The following is a 12,330-nucleotide window of genomic DNA, read 5'->3' on the forward strand; positions in this document are numbered from 1 at the left end:
ACTCCTCCCTCCCAGCAGTTCAGGGGGACGGGGAATGGGGGTTATGGTTAGTTGTTGTTTCTGCCACTGCTCAGGGAGAGGAATCCTTCCCCTGCTCCTGCGGGGTCCCTCCCATGGGAGACAGTCCTCGATGGACCTCTCCAGTGTGAATCCATCCCTTGGGCAGCAGTTCTTCCCAAACTGCTGTCCCGTGGGTCACTTCTCCATGGGGTACAGTCCTTCACGAATGAGCTGTAGTGATGTGGGTCCCCCATAGGTGCCACAAATTGTACCCGGGAAAAACCTGCTCCAGCGTGGGCTTCCCTCTCCATGGGCTGCAGGTCTCGGGCAGGACCCCACTCCATCCTGGGCTCCCACAGGGTCACAGCCTCCTTCATGTATCCACCTGCTTCAGCATGGGCTTTTCTCCATGGGCTGCAGGTGGGTCTCTGCACCCCAATGGTCCTCCATGGGCTGCAGGGGCACAGCTGCTCCACCATGGTCTGCACCATGGGCCGCAGGGGCCTCAGCTCCAGCTCCTGGATCACCTTCTCCCCTCCTTCTGCACTGACCTTGGTGTCCACCTTGTTATTCCCATGTTCTCACTCCGCTGTTCCCTGGCTGGAATTTTTTCTGCGCAACAACCTTCTGTTCTTAAATATGTTACCACAGAGCCTTTACTATCACTCCTGGTTGGCTTAGCCTTGGCCAGGGACAGGAAACCCATCCTGGAGCTGGCTGGCATTGGCTCTGCTGGACAGGGAAAGCTTCTAACAGCTTCTAACAGAAGCCACCCCTGCAGCTGCCCCCACCCCCTACCAAAACCCAACCACAGAAACCCCCTACATTGGCACAGATGTGGAGAAAATTGCAGACAGTGTGGGCAGAAACCGTCCCGTAAAGTGGCAAGGCAGTGTGGGGACAGGACAGAGTGATCCTGGATGATGAGTCTTGTGGGAGAGGTTAGGACTGAGTAGTTGAGGAGGAAAGCGTTGGGATAAGGAGTCACAGCAGACAAGAGGTGAAACTGGATCGTGTATTTGTGAGAGGCAAGAGAAGGCAGCATAAGGCAGACTGCAATATTTTACTGGTGTTTGAGCATCCCTTAGTATCCTTTCTGTAGCTTCAGAAATAGAGACTCCTACAGTGCTGTGGAATACCTGGGAAGCTGAGCAGAGTCCTTTTTTAGTGCTGGTCCATGAAGAGAGTGACAGCCTGCAGCAGTGGTCCTTCAGTGAGTGAGGGTCATGTACTGGATGCCCGTGTTCTGTGGACCAAAGTTGCTAGCTTTCTTCTGGTAAAACACTTCTATGTTACTACAACATGCAGCAGAATTTCTAGAGAGGATTAATTTCCCTTTTTTTTTCATTGAGAGGATTATTTGGATTATAAATAAAATATATATTGAACAATTCTTTAATTAGGGATGCAAAACCATAAATGTGGAACAAAGGAAACGATGGAATTAATGATACCTCCGCAAGTACTTTATAGAGTACATATTTCAGGCCTCTGCTGTGGTCATAAAAAATAGTTGGTCTTTACAGTGGAGTGCTGTTACTTGACACGCAAATCATTCTTTTTTCCTTTTACTTTTTTTTCCCCTCTCTCATTGAAGTGTGGTTGCGCACTCTGTTGCACAATATTAGATTTTTTTTTCACTGATATTCATCAACACACAATGTTCCACAAACAGCTCTTTTTCAAGAGCCTAGTCAGATTAGAAGGCGTTATCTCTGCTTTACATAATAAAAAATAACGCTTTGAGGAACTAAGAATTTTACTTAAGGTATTCATTTTTGATGCCTGGTTTATTTTGCCTTTTCAGAACATTTAGTAATTCTAAGCACAGGTATGATTGATTTTATTTACAGCTTAAATGTCCAGCATTTTTTGGCAGTCAAATACCAGCATATTGAGTTGCATGTCAGATATTGAGGAATGCGAAGTTCAAGCTTGACTGTCAGAAGTGTGATTTTAATTGACTTGTTTCCAGCTCTATGACAGCATGAGGGATGGAGTCTGAGCAGTGTTCTGCTTTGTAAGCCTAAGACCACCTTTTTCCTTCTCCTTTGTTAACCTTTCAGGGTTTTTAAATATCACAAATCTTATTTCCTCTCTGCTCTTGATTTTCTCCCAGAGCATTTCCACCCTCTTTATTAGGTGGAACAGGATTCCTGTAGCACGGTCAGTTAAATTTTGCTTCAGAATGCCAGTCCACAGCAGCATGAATTAAAGTTCAATATTTCACTTTGCTGGCTAGTATAATAATATTTAAACATAGGGTGCTTTACTGAAATTCTTGGGACAGGAAAGAATGGTAATATGCAACAATAATGGCCATATCTTGATGTGGTATGGAAGTGCTGTCCAGATCTGCAGTGGGTGTTTCAGGAACAAAGGGATTATTTTTCATCTGAGTCTGGGAAATGAAAAAACAGAACTACTCTCGATTGCTTGGGAAAGATATTTTATTTTTCTCTCTGATTTTAAAGTTCCTGTTGAAGAATATTTTGTGGTAGCTGTAGCCAAAGATGTCTGGATGGTCTCTACTTGACTTAAGTGCAAACACATTACGATCCAAAATATCGTGTCTGTTCTACACCGTAGTACAGGAATCTGTGGACATGCTTCTCATTCTTGGAAAATGCAAGATTCTTAACTTGTACTTACAGATGTTGGCACTTAACTGTTCATCAGGAAAAACATGTTAAAAATGTTCTGAGGGAGTGAAAAATGAATCTTAACTGTTAAAACTGAGAAGGGTATTTGTGGCTTTTATTTTTTACATTGCCTTAACAAATGTTCTGTGGTTCAGCTGCTATCGCTGTTGACTACAGTGTTTCATCCTGATTTCCTCTGGAGAGTTGGCAGCCTAAGCTTTCTTAGGCTGTTCTGCCAACCTTAAGTGGGTGGAGAGGAGAGATTTCTTTTCCATCTCCTCTCAGATTAGGCTTTAAGCAGCTCTGCCTTGCTGATTGTCAATTATTTCCGCTTTGTTTTGAGAAATACTGTTTATTCTGGGAGTAGTTTTCTCTCACACTTCCTTTCCGGAGTTTTTTGAAACCTTCAGTTATGGTCTGTCTTAACTCAAAAATGCTATTTACACATTTCAGAGTCACAGCTGATAGAAGCCAGTGGAAAATAAATACTTTGGGTTTAGACTGAGCCTGTAAAATAGAAACACTTGTTAAGTTCCTTTCAGGAATTTAGCAGAAATTTCAAAACTGCAGAATGCTTTTAAAAACGGAACTGTCAATGCATTATTTTGCTTTGGATTTGTGGTCATTTAGTTTGGGGGGTTTTGGGAGGGGGTGTGTGGGTTTTTTTGTTTGTCCATTTGTTTATTTTTTGGAGTTTTTTCCTCCCCCCCCCCCCCCCCCAAGAACAGCACTAGGAAGAATTAGAGAGCCTTCTGGTATTCAATTAAGTGACAGTCTCTTAGGTTATGTGGTTTTTTTCTCCTTTGTGTGGTAAAACTCTGTATGTATTTTAATAATTGTTTTTAGCTAGTGAAGGAAAGGGGGCTTTGTCTTGAAATGACAAGCAACTAGTTTCCCATGGTGGTTGTTTTCTTTTCCAATCTGTTTCCTTCAGGGGTAGGCACTGATCTCTTCTCTGTGGTGACGAGTGACAGAACCCGAGGGAGTGGCCTGAAGCTGTGTCAGGGCTCTTTACCCAGAGGGTGGTTGGGCACTGGAACAGACTCCCCAGGGAGGTGGTCACAGCACCAAACCTGACAGAGTCCAAGAAGTGTTTGGACAATACTCTTGGGCACATGATGCGACTCTTGGGAGTGGTCCTGTGGAGGGCTGAGTGTTGGACTCTGATCCTGATGGGTCCCTTCCAACTCAGCATATCCTGTGATTCTGTGATAATGAACTTTCACCATTGCTGTTGACAAATCTGGTGGATACAGCTTTTAATTTCTATACCTTTGGCTTGATGTGGCATTTTACATTGAACAGTGCAGTGAGCAGAAGGCTGGGTTTGCTGTGGGATACCTGGATCACTAAGGAAGCATGTTTTGTAATTCCTTTGGGAAGTAAGATATGGATATCTTACTGCAACCTGGCAGTCAGCAGTACAGTGTCTTTCATCTTCCATCTTAGCAGAGTTAGCCAGCCTGTTTATTCAAAAGCAACTATTGCATCAGTGAGATACCAAGAGGAATTCCTAAACATTGTCCTGTTTTCTATTTAAATAAGTTGTGGGGACCTATTCCAATTGCTGCACCAAGTCTGCAGCACTTTCTTTAACAGTCAACATAACCTTCATCTCACTTGGGTTCTTTTCAGCCCATGCCTACAGCAGCTCTGTTCTGGGGAGGGAAAGGGGTAGTAGCAGGTGAGGGAAGAAGAGGAAGGAGCTCACGACTAGCTCCTTTCCTCTGCCAGCAGGTTAGCCTTGAAAAATCTGAATTCTAGGGCTTGGCCTGCCCAAGCTCTGCAGACAAAAACTTGGAGCTGGAGGGAGAGAAAGGCAGGAGTATGAAACTAACTTTGCAAGTAAAGCATCCAGTAGTGCTGTTTTGATATTTTGATGTTGTTCGGTGTAATCATGGTATTAAACTATATTGGGCTATAAACCACATCGCTGTAGTCCCTGTGTCAGCTCTTCTGGAGGTGGACTTTTATCTCTGAGAGTTTGAAAATTAACCTCTGTGTTTAAATTAAATGGGGGACCCCTGGTGGTCTAGTGGTTAGGATACAGCACTCTCACCGCTGTGACCCGGGTTTGATTCCCGGTCAGGGAAACTCCCCCGGGCAGATGGAGCTCGTCAGCCCTGTAAGGCCATCCATCTAAGAGAAGGTCACTCTAAACAAACCTACGTCCTGAGGACCTCACTGCCACTGTCCAAGCTCACTCAGCCCTGGCAGATGAACCTTAGGATTAAAGGGTGGGCTCAGCTCAGCGCACACTGTGTCTCACCTAAAAAATCCACTGCGCAGGCTCGAAGGGTAATGACCTTTCTCAAATCTTCGTTTGCGAAGACTGGCCATACATACATTAAATTAAATGAAATGTGCTGTAAGTCATGCTGGTAACTGCTTCCCTCCCACATAAATATGATAAACAGACTGTTGAAGCTCAGTGTCGCTACTGCAGAACCCATTGTTTTGCCTCTCTTCTGCTGGATGGTTGTTGTAATTGTAATAAAATCCTCCTTTTCAGGGCCAGGGGGTAGAACATACGTTCCTCTGCATGCCTGGCTTGGCAGATAGAGTCTTCCTGACTGTTTTTCTCTGTGTTTAGCATGTTACTTCTAGTGAAGTTCTGATTAAATTTCAACTGGGAAAAAAAATCTAAATTTCTAACACTTGTAATATTCTCCTTTTACTGAATTTTATTGTGTGTGTTATAAGCATAAGTGGAATGAATGGCAAGAACATAAAATGTGGGGAAAGACCCATGGAGACTTCAGTACATTGAAGGAATAGTCATGACAGGTTCACCTTGTTTGAAAATGCAGCTTATCTTACTACATCAAGACATTGGTTACCCTGAGGGTGAATTGGGAGGTTGGTTTTTCTTGCCGTGTTTAATTGGTTGAATAAGTGAAAGGAATCTTGCCAAGAGGGTGGTGGTGCAGTTTTCCCAGGCAGGGTTAGATCGGAAGTATCGACCAGGTGGAGTGGCCAAGTGTTTTCACAGAACAGTTTTTATAGGTCAAGTCTTATCTATCCATCTCCTCCACAGAGATTGATAGCAACATGGAATATTTTTTGGAGTAACCTCCTCCATAAACACTGCATATGACTTGTGGTCATAGAGAATTGCCAAATTTGAAACTTTTATATAATGAACTTCAATTCCTACTGAGTTGAAATTCCAGGAAGAGCCAAGGGACATGCTGCCCACACTTACTCCTCATTTGGAGGAGGAAGAGTTCTATTTGGCACAGCAAGCTGCTGGACCTTAATCTGTATCACACATGGCTAGCAACCTTGAAAAGAGATGTGTGTGTAGAAAAAAATCATCTATGCCACTGTGTATTTCTGTAGGTTGAATGAAGTACCAAAGGAAATAACTGCTCATACTGCCTTTTGCTCTCAAAAAACTGTGAAGACAGTGTGTCCCTCTGGTATCTATGATCAAGCAAACCGCAGCTCCTGATGAAAAAGAGGATGTTGTGTTCTGTTAACTTCATGCTGATTCTCTTTAGGGAGATGGGGATGTAAACAGGGGAGAGCTTGTACCTGTTTGTTTTAGCAGAGCTGCTTTTGAAGGACCCCTTGGAGCACGTTGCACTTGGAAGACCCGTTCCCTGGCCTGACACTTTGCTCCCTTTGTAACGGCCTGTGTGACATTGCCAGAGCGGTTGCAAAAAGTCTGCCTGTTCACCTCATAGTCTGGAAGGCTGGATGTGTGACACGGCTGTCTGAAGACAGGCCTTCCAAGACCCAGACCAGGCCAAGTTTTCTGCACTTAACATTGCTGTTGCCACAAGAACAGCAGATGTTTGCACAGCAGACAAACAACATTGATGATAAAGCAAATTGACCTTTTTTGGAACAAGCTATTTGGGGCACATTCCTAGGGCAATTCTTCTTTCCCCCCCCCCTTTTTTTTTAATTTTCTTTTTTTTTCCCCTAGGGATGTATCTTTCTTCATAAAACTGCTTCGCTATACATTGACATCTCTTTTGCTAGAGGTGATAAAAAAATTAAAGGAAGGTTTGCAAACTTTTCCACTAATGCTGATACTGCAAATCGTTAAACCTTCTCCAAACCTATTTTTGTCGGCTGTATTTTTCTGAAGTAGTTATAGTGATGTTTATTTTTCCAGTGTCCCTATGGGAACCTTGGAAGATTTCAGAATGTAATAATTAAAGAATGACAGGCCTTTCCTTGGAATATAAAGTGAGGAAGAGCTTTGTGGTTTAAACAGCTATGCTGTTGCTTGTTAGCAAGATATTTTGCCTTGTAGCCTAGCCAGGCCTATAATGGTCAAAAAATGTTGAAGTTGAGAACTGCATGTTTGTTTTCAATCAGTTGTTTTTCAAGTTAAAAGGCCCTAATGGCTTGTTTTAATTTGTTCAGTAGTATTTGTCAGTTGTATTAATATTTGTATTCAATCACTTAGTACTCTACAGCTGAGGCTGTCCAAGTAAGGCAGTACATTTTCTTATCACTTGCTTTTTCTATTGCAAGACCTTCCTTTTAAGGGATAAAAGAATAATTGAAAGTTTGGTGAATCTCTGTGAACTTGAGTAATATACTTCTGTTTAAATTACATTTTGGAAGTGTTTAAAATGCAATACGAAACCTCTATTTTGGTTGTATAAATAAATATTTTGAATAGATTTATTTATAAAGGTAAAGTAAAAGTATCATTAAAGTGAAAATGTCAGTGTTGTATGGCTGTATCTTTACTATTTGGACCTAAGCCCTGGATGTTTCTGTAGTTATAACAGATGTAACTCCTGGTAGAGAATTGATTTCTGGCATCTGAGATATTTTAGAAAAATAATCTGTGTTCAGACTTCGGAACCCCTGAGATTTTTGAAGGGTTTAATCCATTATCCCACTAATGTTAGTAGAAGTGTGCTGGATTGCTTAACAGAACGAGTGTAAGACCTTGCATTTTTGTGGAGTTGTTTTTCAAATATGATTTACAATGCTACTTTAAGGACTAGGATAAAAAAAGGGTTTTTTTGATTTCTAGGTATTAAAACTACAAGTAACTTGTGTCTTGACTTGGTTTATAAAATTGCTTTGCTGAACAGTAGACAGTAGGCTTTTGGACAAGGATGCTGTAGTGCCTTGAAGTGAATATTGATATCAGACTTCTGAGTTGAATGATGGATTATCTGTATCAGTGATTTTTAAACAATAATTTTAAAAAGAACGTCTTTTTCTTCTTAATTATTTGAAGTTTTAATTTTTTCCTTTTTTTTTTACCAGAGATTGTGTTATGTAGGTTTTGAGGTGGAGTTATCAGTAGCTTGGATGTTTTACATGCAGGCAGAGAGCATGTATTATTGAAGCAGGGCTGGTTAATTGTAGTGCTAAATGGGGCTGAAGGAGGGGAACAGTCCTCCTGATACTGTTTTACTGCAAAGAACACAGGGGTTACCTGTCTGGAATACAAAGTTGTTGGACTTACTGCTTTGAAAGATACTATAACAGGGGGAAAATAAGAGGGAAATGAAGCTTATTAACAAATTCAGTTTTTCCACTCAATGTGTTAATGTCTCCAGTACAACTCTTCTTCCAGAAGCCAAGAATTGACTATTGAGTGTCCCCTATCTTGAAGAAGTCTCCAAAAATACTGCATGATACATCATCCAGGCTAATATTGCCCTTCCAGTTACCATTCATCAACATTTTAATTTTTCATTGAATACAGTATTGTGTTCAATGAATACAATATTCAATTAATACAATATTTTTTTAAATTAAAAAAAGGTGAAAGCAAGCTTACTTCATAAACTTTTTCTCACAACCCTTTTGGCTTAGTTTTTACTTGTCATTATTTCTAACTTTAAACTTTATTATATTACAGTAGGGAATATAGGTATAAGCAAAAAGTCCATTGTTTTGGGGGCTTTGATTCCATCTATTTGATGTTACTGTTACCTTGTTTTTTGATTTTGTGGGGGTTGTTGTTTGGGTTTTTTTTTTTTATGATTGATTTTTTTTTTCCCCTTTTTTTCAGCCAAACCTTTTACGTCTAAAGTGAAACAGATGCGACTACATAAAGAAGATTTTGAGATCCTGAAGGTGATTGGTCGAGGAGCCTTTGGGGAGGTATGTATGTGAAGGAGGTGGAAGGGTGTGAACAGTACTCTTGCAAATCTACAGCACTGAGGAGAAGACAGATAATAGTAATACACTAGTGTACAGGTTTTTACATTATTTAGCCATAATGGATATTGTAGGCCTACCTAATGTTTGATGCAAGGACATTTTGATTTATACATTCTTTGACAACTCTTTTAAGTCTTGTAAATTTTGAGAGAAGTTCACATGGATCAAAAAACCATGTTTTGACTGCCTGATGATAAATCATTTCCTTGACTGTAATTCTTTCCAGCCAGTAGTTTGAGACCAGTGAGTTACTGATGATATAAAGATCTAGTAATTCCTAATCTTTCTAATAACTAAATAGTACTTTATAGTACTGTTCCAGTATATAGTATATATTATATATATAATATATTACAGTACTAATAGTTTTCAGCAGCTTAAATAACCAATTATTGATAGTGACATTTTAGGAACATAGAGAAATCTCTGTTTTCCTGTCATTTAGTTTCCTATTCTTAATGAATGTTTGAATATTTGTCCTGCATTTCTTTTGAAGACTTCAGCAGATTTTAGTTTCTTTTTCAGTAGTCACCTACCACTATCAAACTATACAATTTTTTGCTGCTTCCGATTAAGCTACCTCTTATTTGAAGTTGTCAGATAAGGCTGTCGATCACTAGGTTGAGGAAACTTTAGTAAATAAATGTTAGCTTTCTGCCCCTTTTTCTTAATTATTTTGGGTGCATGAGCTTTGTTTCTCATGCAGGACACTGTGCTTTTAGAAAGAACAGTTTAGTGTACAGCAGTGCCCTGAGATTTTCATAGCCAAATATACTGCAGATGTGGGTAGTGCGTAAAGCTTCTGCAGTAGGTACTCCATGCTGCCAAAAATACATGTGAACTGAAACCCTAAGAATGAGAAAAGATTTTCTGATCAATGTCTTCGTTGCCTTTGGAAATGGAAGTTCTCTTTGGTAAGAGAGAATCTCTGGAGGCTCTGGCATGTGACGGAGAAGAGTTGGTTTCAGGTTCACTTACATGTTTGCATCGTGTGTGAAAATTAGTCTTTACTAGTCTGTGATTATGGAAGAGTAGACTCCTACAGGTAGTATGTAAGGAACAGTAATTTGTACTGTAGTGTGTGTCACTACATACTCTGATGCTTACGCGCAAATGTAATCGTTGGGCAGCTGTAAAAATAACAAAAAAAGAGTTGTATTTATTTAGCTACTTTAGCACTCTTGGTTTTGCTCCATCTGGAGTAAAGCTTCTTTATAAAGGAGACTGAAGGCCGAAGTTACTCACGGATAATTTATCTTTAGTCTAAACCTCTGCCACAAAGAATGTTGCAATCTCCATTTTGATGTAAACACTTCTGCTTAAAAGATCAGCCTTTGTCAGTGCTACCACAGGAGCTGCAGCTGAGTTCATGTACAAACTGTGTTAAATATAGGAAAAATTGCTGATATTTGTGCTTCCTTGTCAGAAGGATCATACATGAAACCTGCCTTATATTCTGTTTATAAGAGAAGTAATTTTTGTCTGCTAAATCAGCATCAAACACCACAGCCGCTAAACCACAAAGAAACCATAGTTCTTTCTCAGGAAGTTCTTTGTGGTGAATCATCCCCTGAATAGTGAGAATGTAACTTTTTCTGTCCTCTTCTGGGGACACTCTGTGTAATTGGTTAGTTCTCCTCCTCTAGGAACAGTGTTTCTTTCTAATTCCTTATCTGAGGATAACATGACTCTACTTAATTGTCAGAATCTTCAGTAAGGAAAAACTGAAGTTCTTTCAGTGAAGAATTTTGGGTTTTTATGTTCCTAAAATAGGACTTAATAAATATTTGGAAGGATATATATTATATATGTTAAATTTTCTTACTAGCTTAGCAAAAACAAGTTTCAAGTCCTACATAGACATCTGTCTAAGAAGACAACTTCTGTATGAAATTGCAAATTTTGCTTTAAAATAACCAGTAAATATCTGAGCAAGGTTGAAAAAAGGACCACTAAATTTTAGTGCTACTTAAACCACCAAAAACTATATTAATATTAAATTGCAAAATACTTTTATTTACTGAGGCAGATTAAGAAATCTGAAAGAATGTATTTTCTTTCCAGCAAACTATAAATGAGACCAAGGTTTCTCTAGGTTACTGGGAGGGGTAATTTTTGTCTCCTGAATCAACATAATTCTGAAATTCTGTAGACTACAAAGTTAGTGCAAGTTTTCTTTGGCACTGTCTCAGACTTGTTCTTATTTTGATTTTACACTACTCAATTTCTTCAATTTGCATAGTCAAGAAATATTTCCCTTTTTGTTTTTACAAGTTTAATGTAGACAAAAAGTAGTTTAAACTAGTTACTGCTTGTAACTCTAAGAGTTCCTAGTACTTAATTTTGTTTTTCCCCTTATGCTGTTTTCTACCAGTCTGAGAACGTTTCCTTTTTGTCAAATTATTGACATACCCCTTCTTTCTGTATGCATACATTTACTTATTTACAGTTTTATGCCATAACGCTGTCTTTAGAAAGCACAGATGTTTTGCTTGGGGGAGGAGCAGGATTATGCTGGTAAAATTAATAATGTGGGCTTCAAGGGTTTCATTGAGCTGGCTTTGAGCAGCACAGTCTGAAAAACTTAACAAACAATTCTAAACAGAAAGACTTTAAACTTGGGAGTTGGAAGAACGCTGCTAGGAATGGTGAAGCAACTGGGCAACAGCTCTTGGTTCTAGCTAATACCAGAATTTTCAGTTGATTCTATTATTGCTTAAAAAAGAAAGTTCAGTGCATGCTTATGCAAGCAAATATTACATCTTTATATTGTTGATATCTTGAAGATGATAAATTTTGTAACTTGAGAACTAGTCAGTTACTCCTAGATTTTGTCATATAGTTATAAACAGTAGCATTCCCTCTTCTTGTTTCTGGAGGTCTACCTGCTCTTGCTGGGCAAGAAAACCAATGCTGAATCTTTTTTCTACTTTCTTTTTTCTTCTTTTTCTTTTTTTTTGTCATTTGAATTGTTTCTGTTTTAGCTTTTTTTCTATGTAAGGCTGTTGATTTTTAAGTGAAGGAAAAGTGTATCGTAGAGACAAGTAGCCAAGCTTGGGGCACAAGGTGTTTGACAGCATGCCAAACTATACTGCTGTTTGTGGGAAATATGGAAAACTGTTGGAAGAATTGAAAAAGAACCAAACCAACATATCTGACTAAACCAAGATATTTACATCAGCACATACCAATCATTTTTTTCCTGGGCTGCTCACAGGAAAATATAAATTTAAATAAACCCCAACTTTTTAAAGTCTAATTTTAAGAAGTTCCAGTAGCAAGACACTTTAGGATAACTAGACAGGAATGATTGCCCTTTCTTCTGTCTTGACAGCTTCACTGGTGAAGGGAAAAGATCAAAACAGCACTCTCTGTGTATTTGTGCCTTTGTATAGGTAGTAGATACCTCTGTGTATATGTAAACACTGCCTGGGTTTGTAATCGTGATTCTGAATTTTTTGTTACAGTTAGAAACTGCACTACTCATCGCTGAAGTGTCAGGTTTTTCTTTCATAGCCTTGGAATAAACATTTTAGAA

At 39.4% G+C, this 12,330-nt stretch overlaps 1 protein-coding gene across 10 annotated transcripts in view; it reads left to right on the forward strand.

Moving 5' to 3' along the window:
• CDC42BPA (CDC42 binding protein kinase alpha) overlaps positions 1 to 12,330 on the forward strand; it is a 187,188-nt gene that overhangs the window by 52,963 nt on the left and 121,895 nt on the right. For all 10 annotated transcript variants that reach the window (XM_027659323.1, XM_027659324.1, XM_027659332.1 and 7 more), the window contains exon 3: positions 8,641 to 8,732. In XM_027659323.1, coding sequence (XP_027515124.1) covers positions 8,641 to 8,732 — 92 coding nt within the window. The remainder of the gene's footprint in view (positions 1 to 8,640; positions 8,733 to 12,330) is intronic.

Source organism: Corapipo altera, unplaced genomic scaffold, assembly GCF_003945725.1.
Source record: "Corapipo altera isolate COAL_440 unplaced genomic scaffold, ASM394572v1 48, whole genome shotgun sequence".
Classification (NCBI taxonomy): domain Eukaryota; kingdom Metazoa; phylum Chordata; class Aves; order Passeriformes; family Pipridae; genus Corapipo; species Corapipo altera.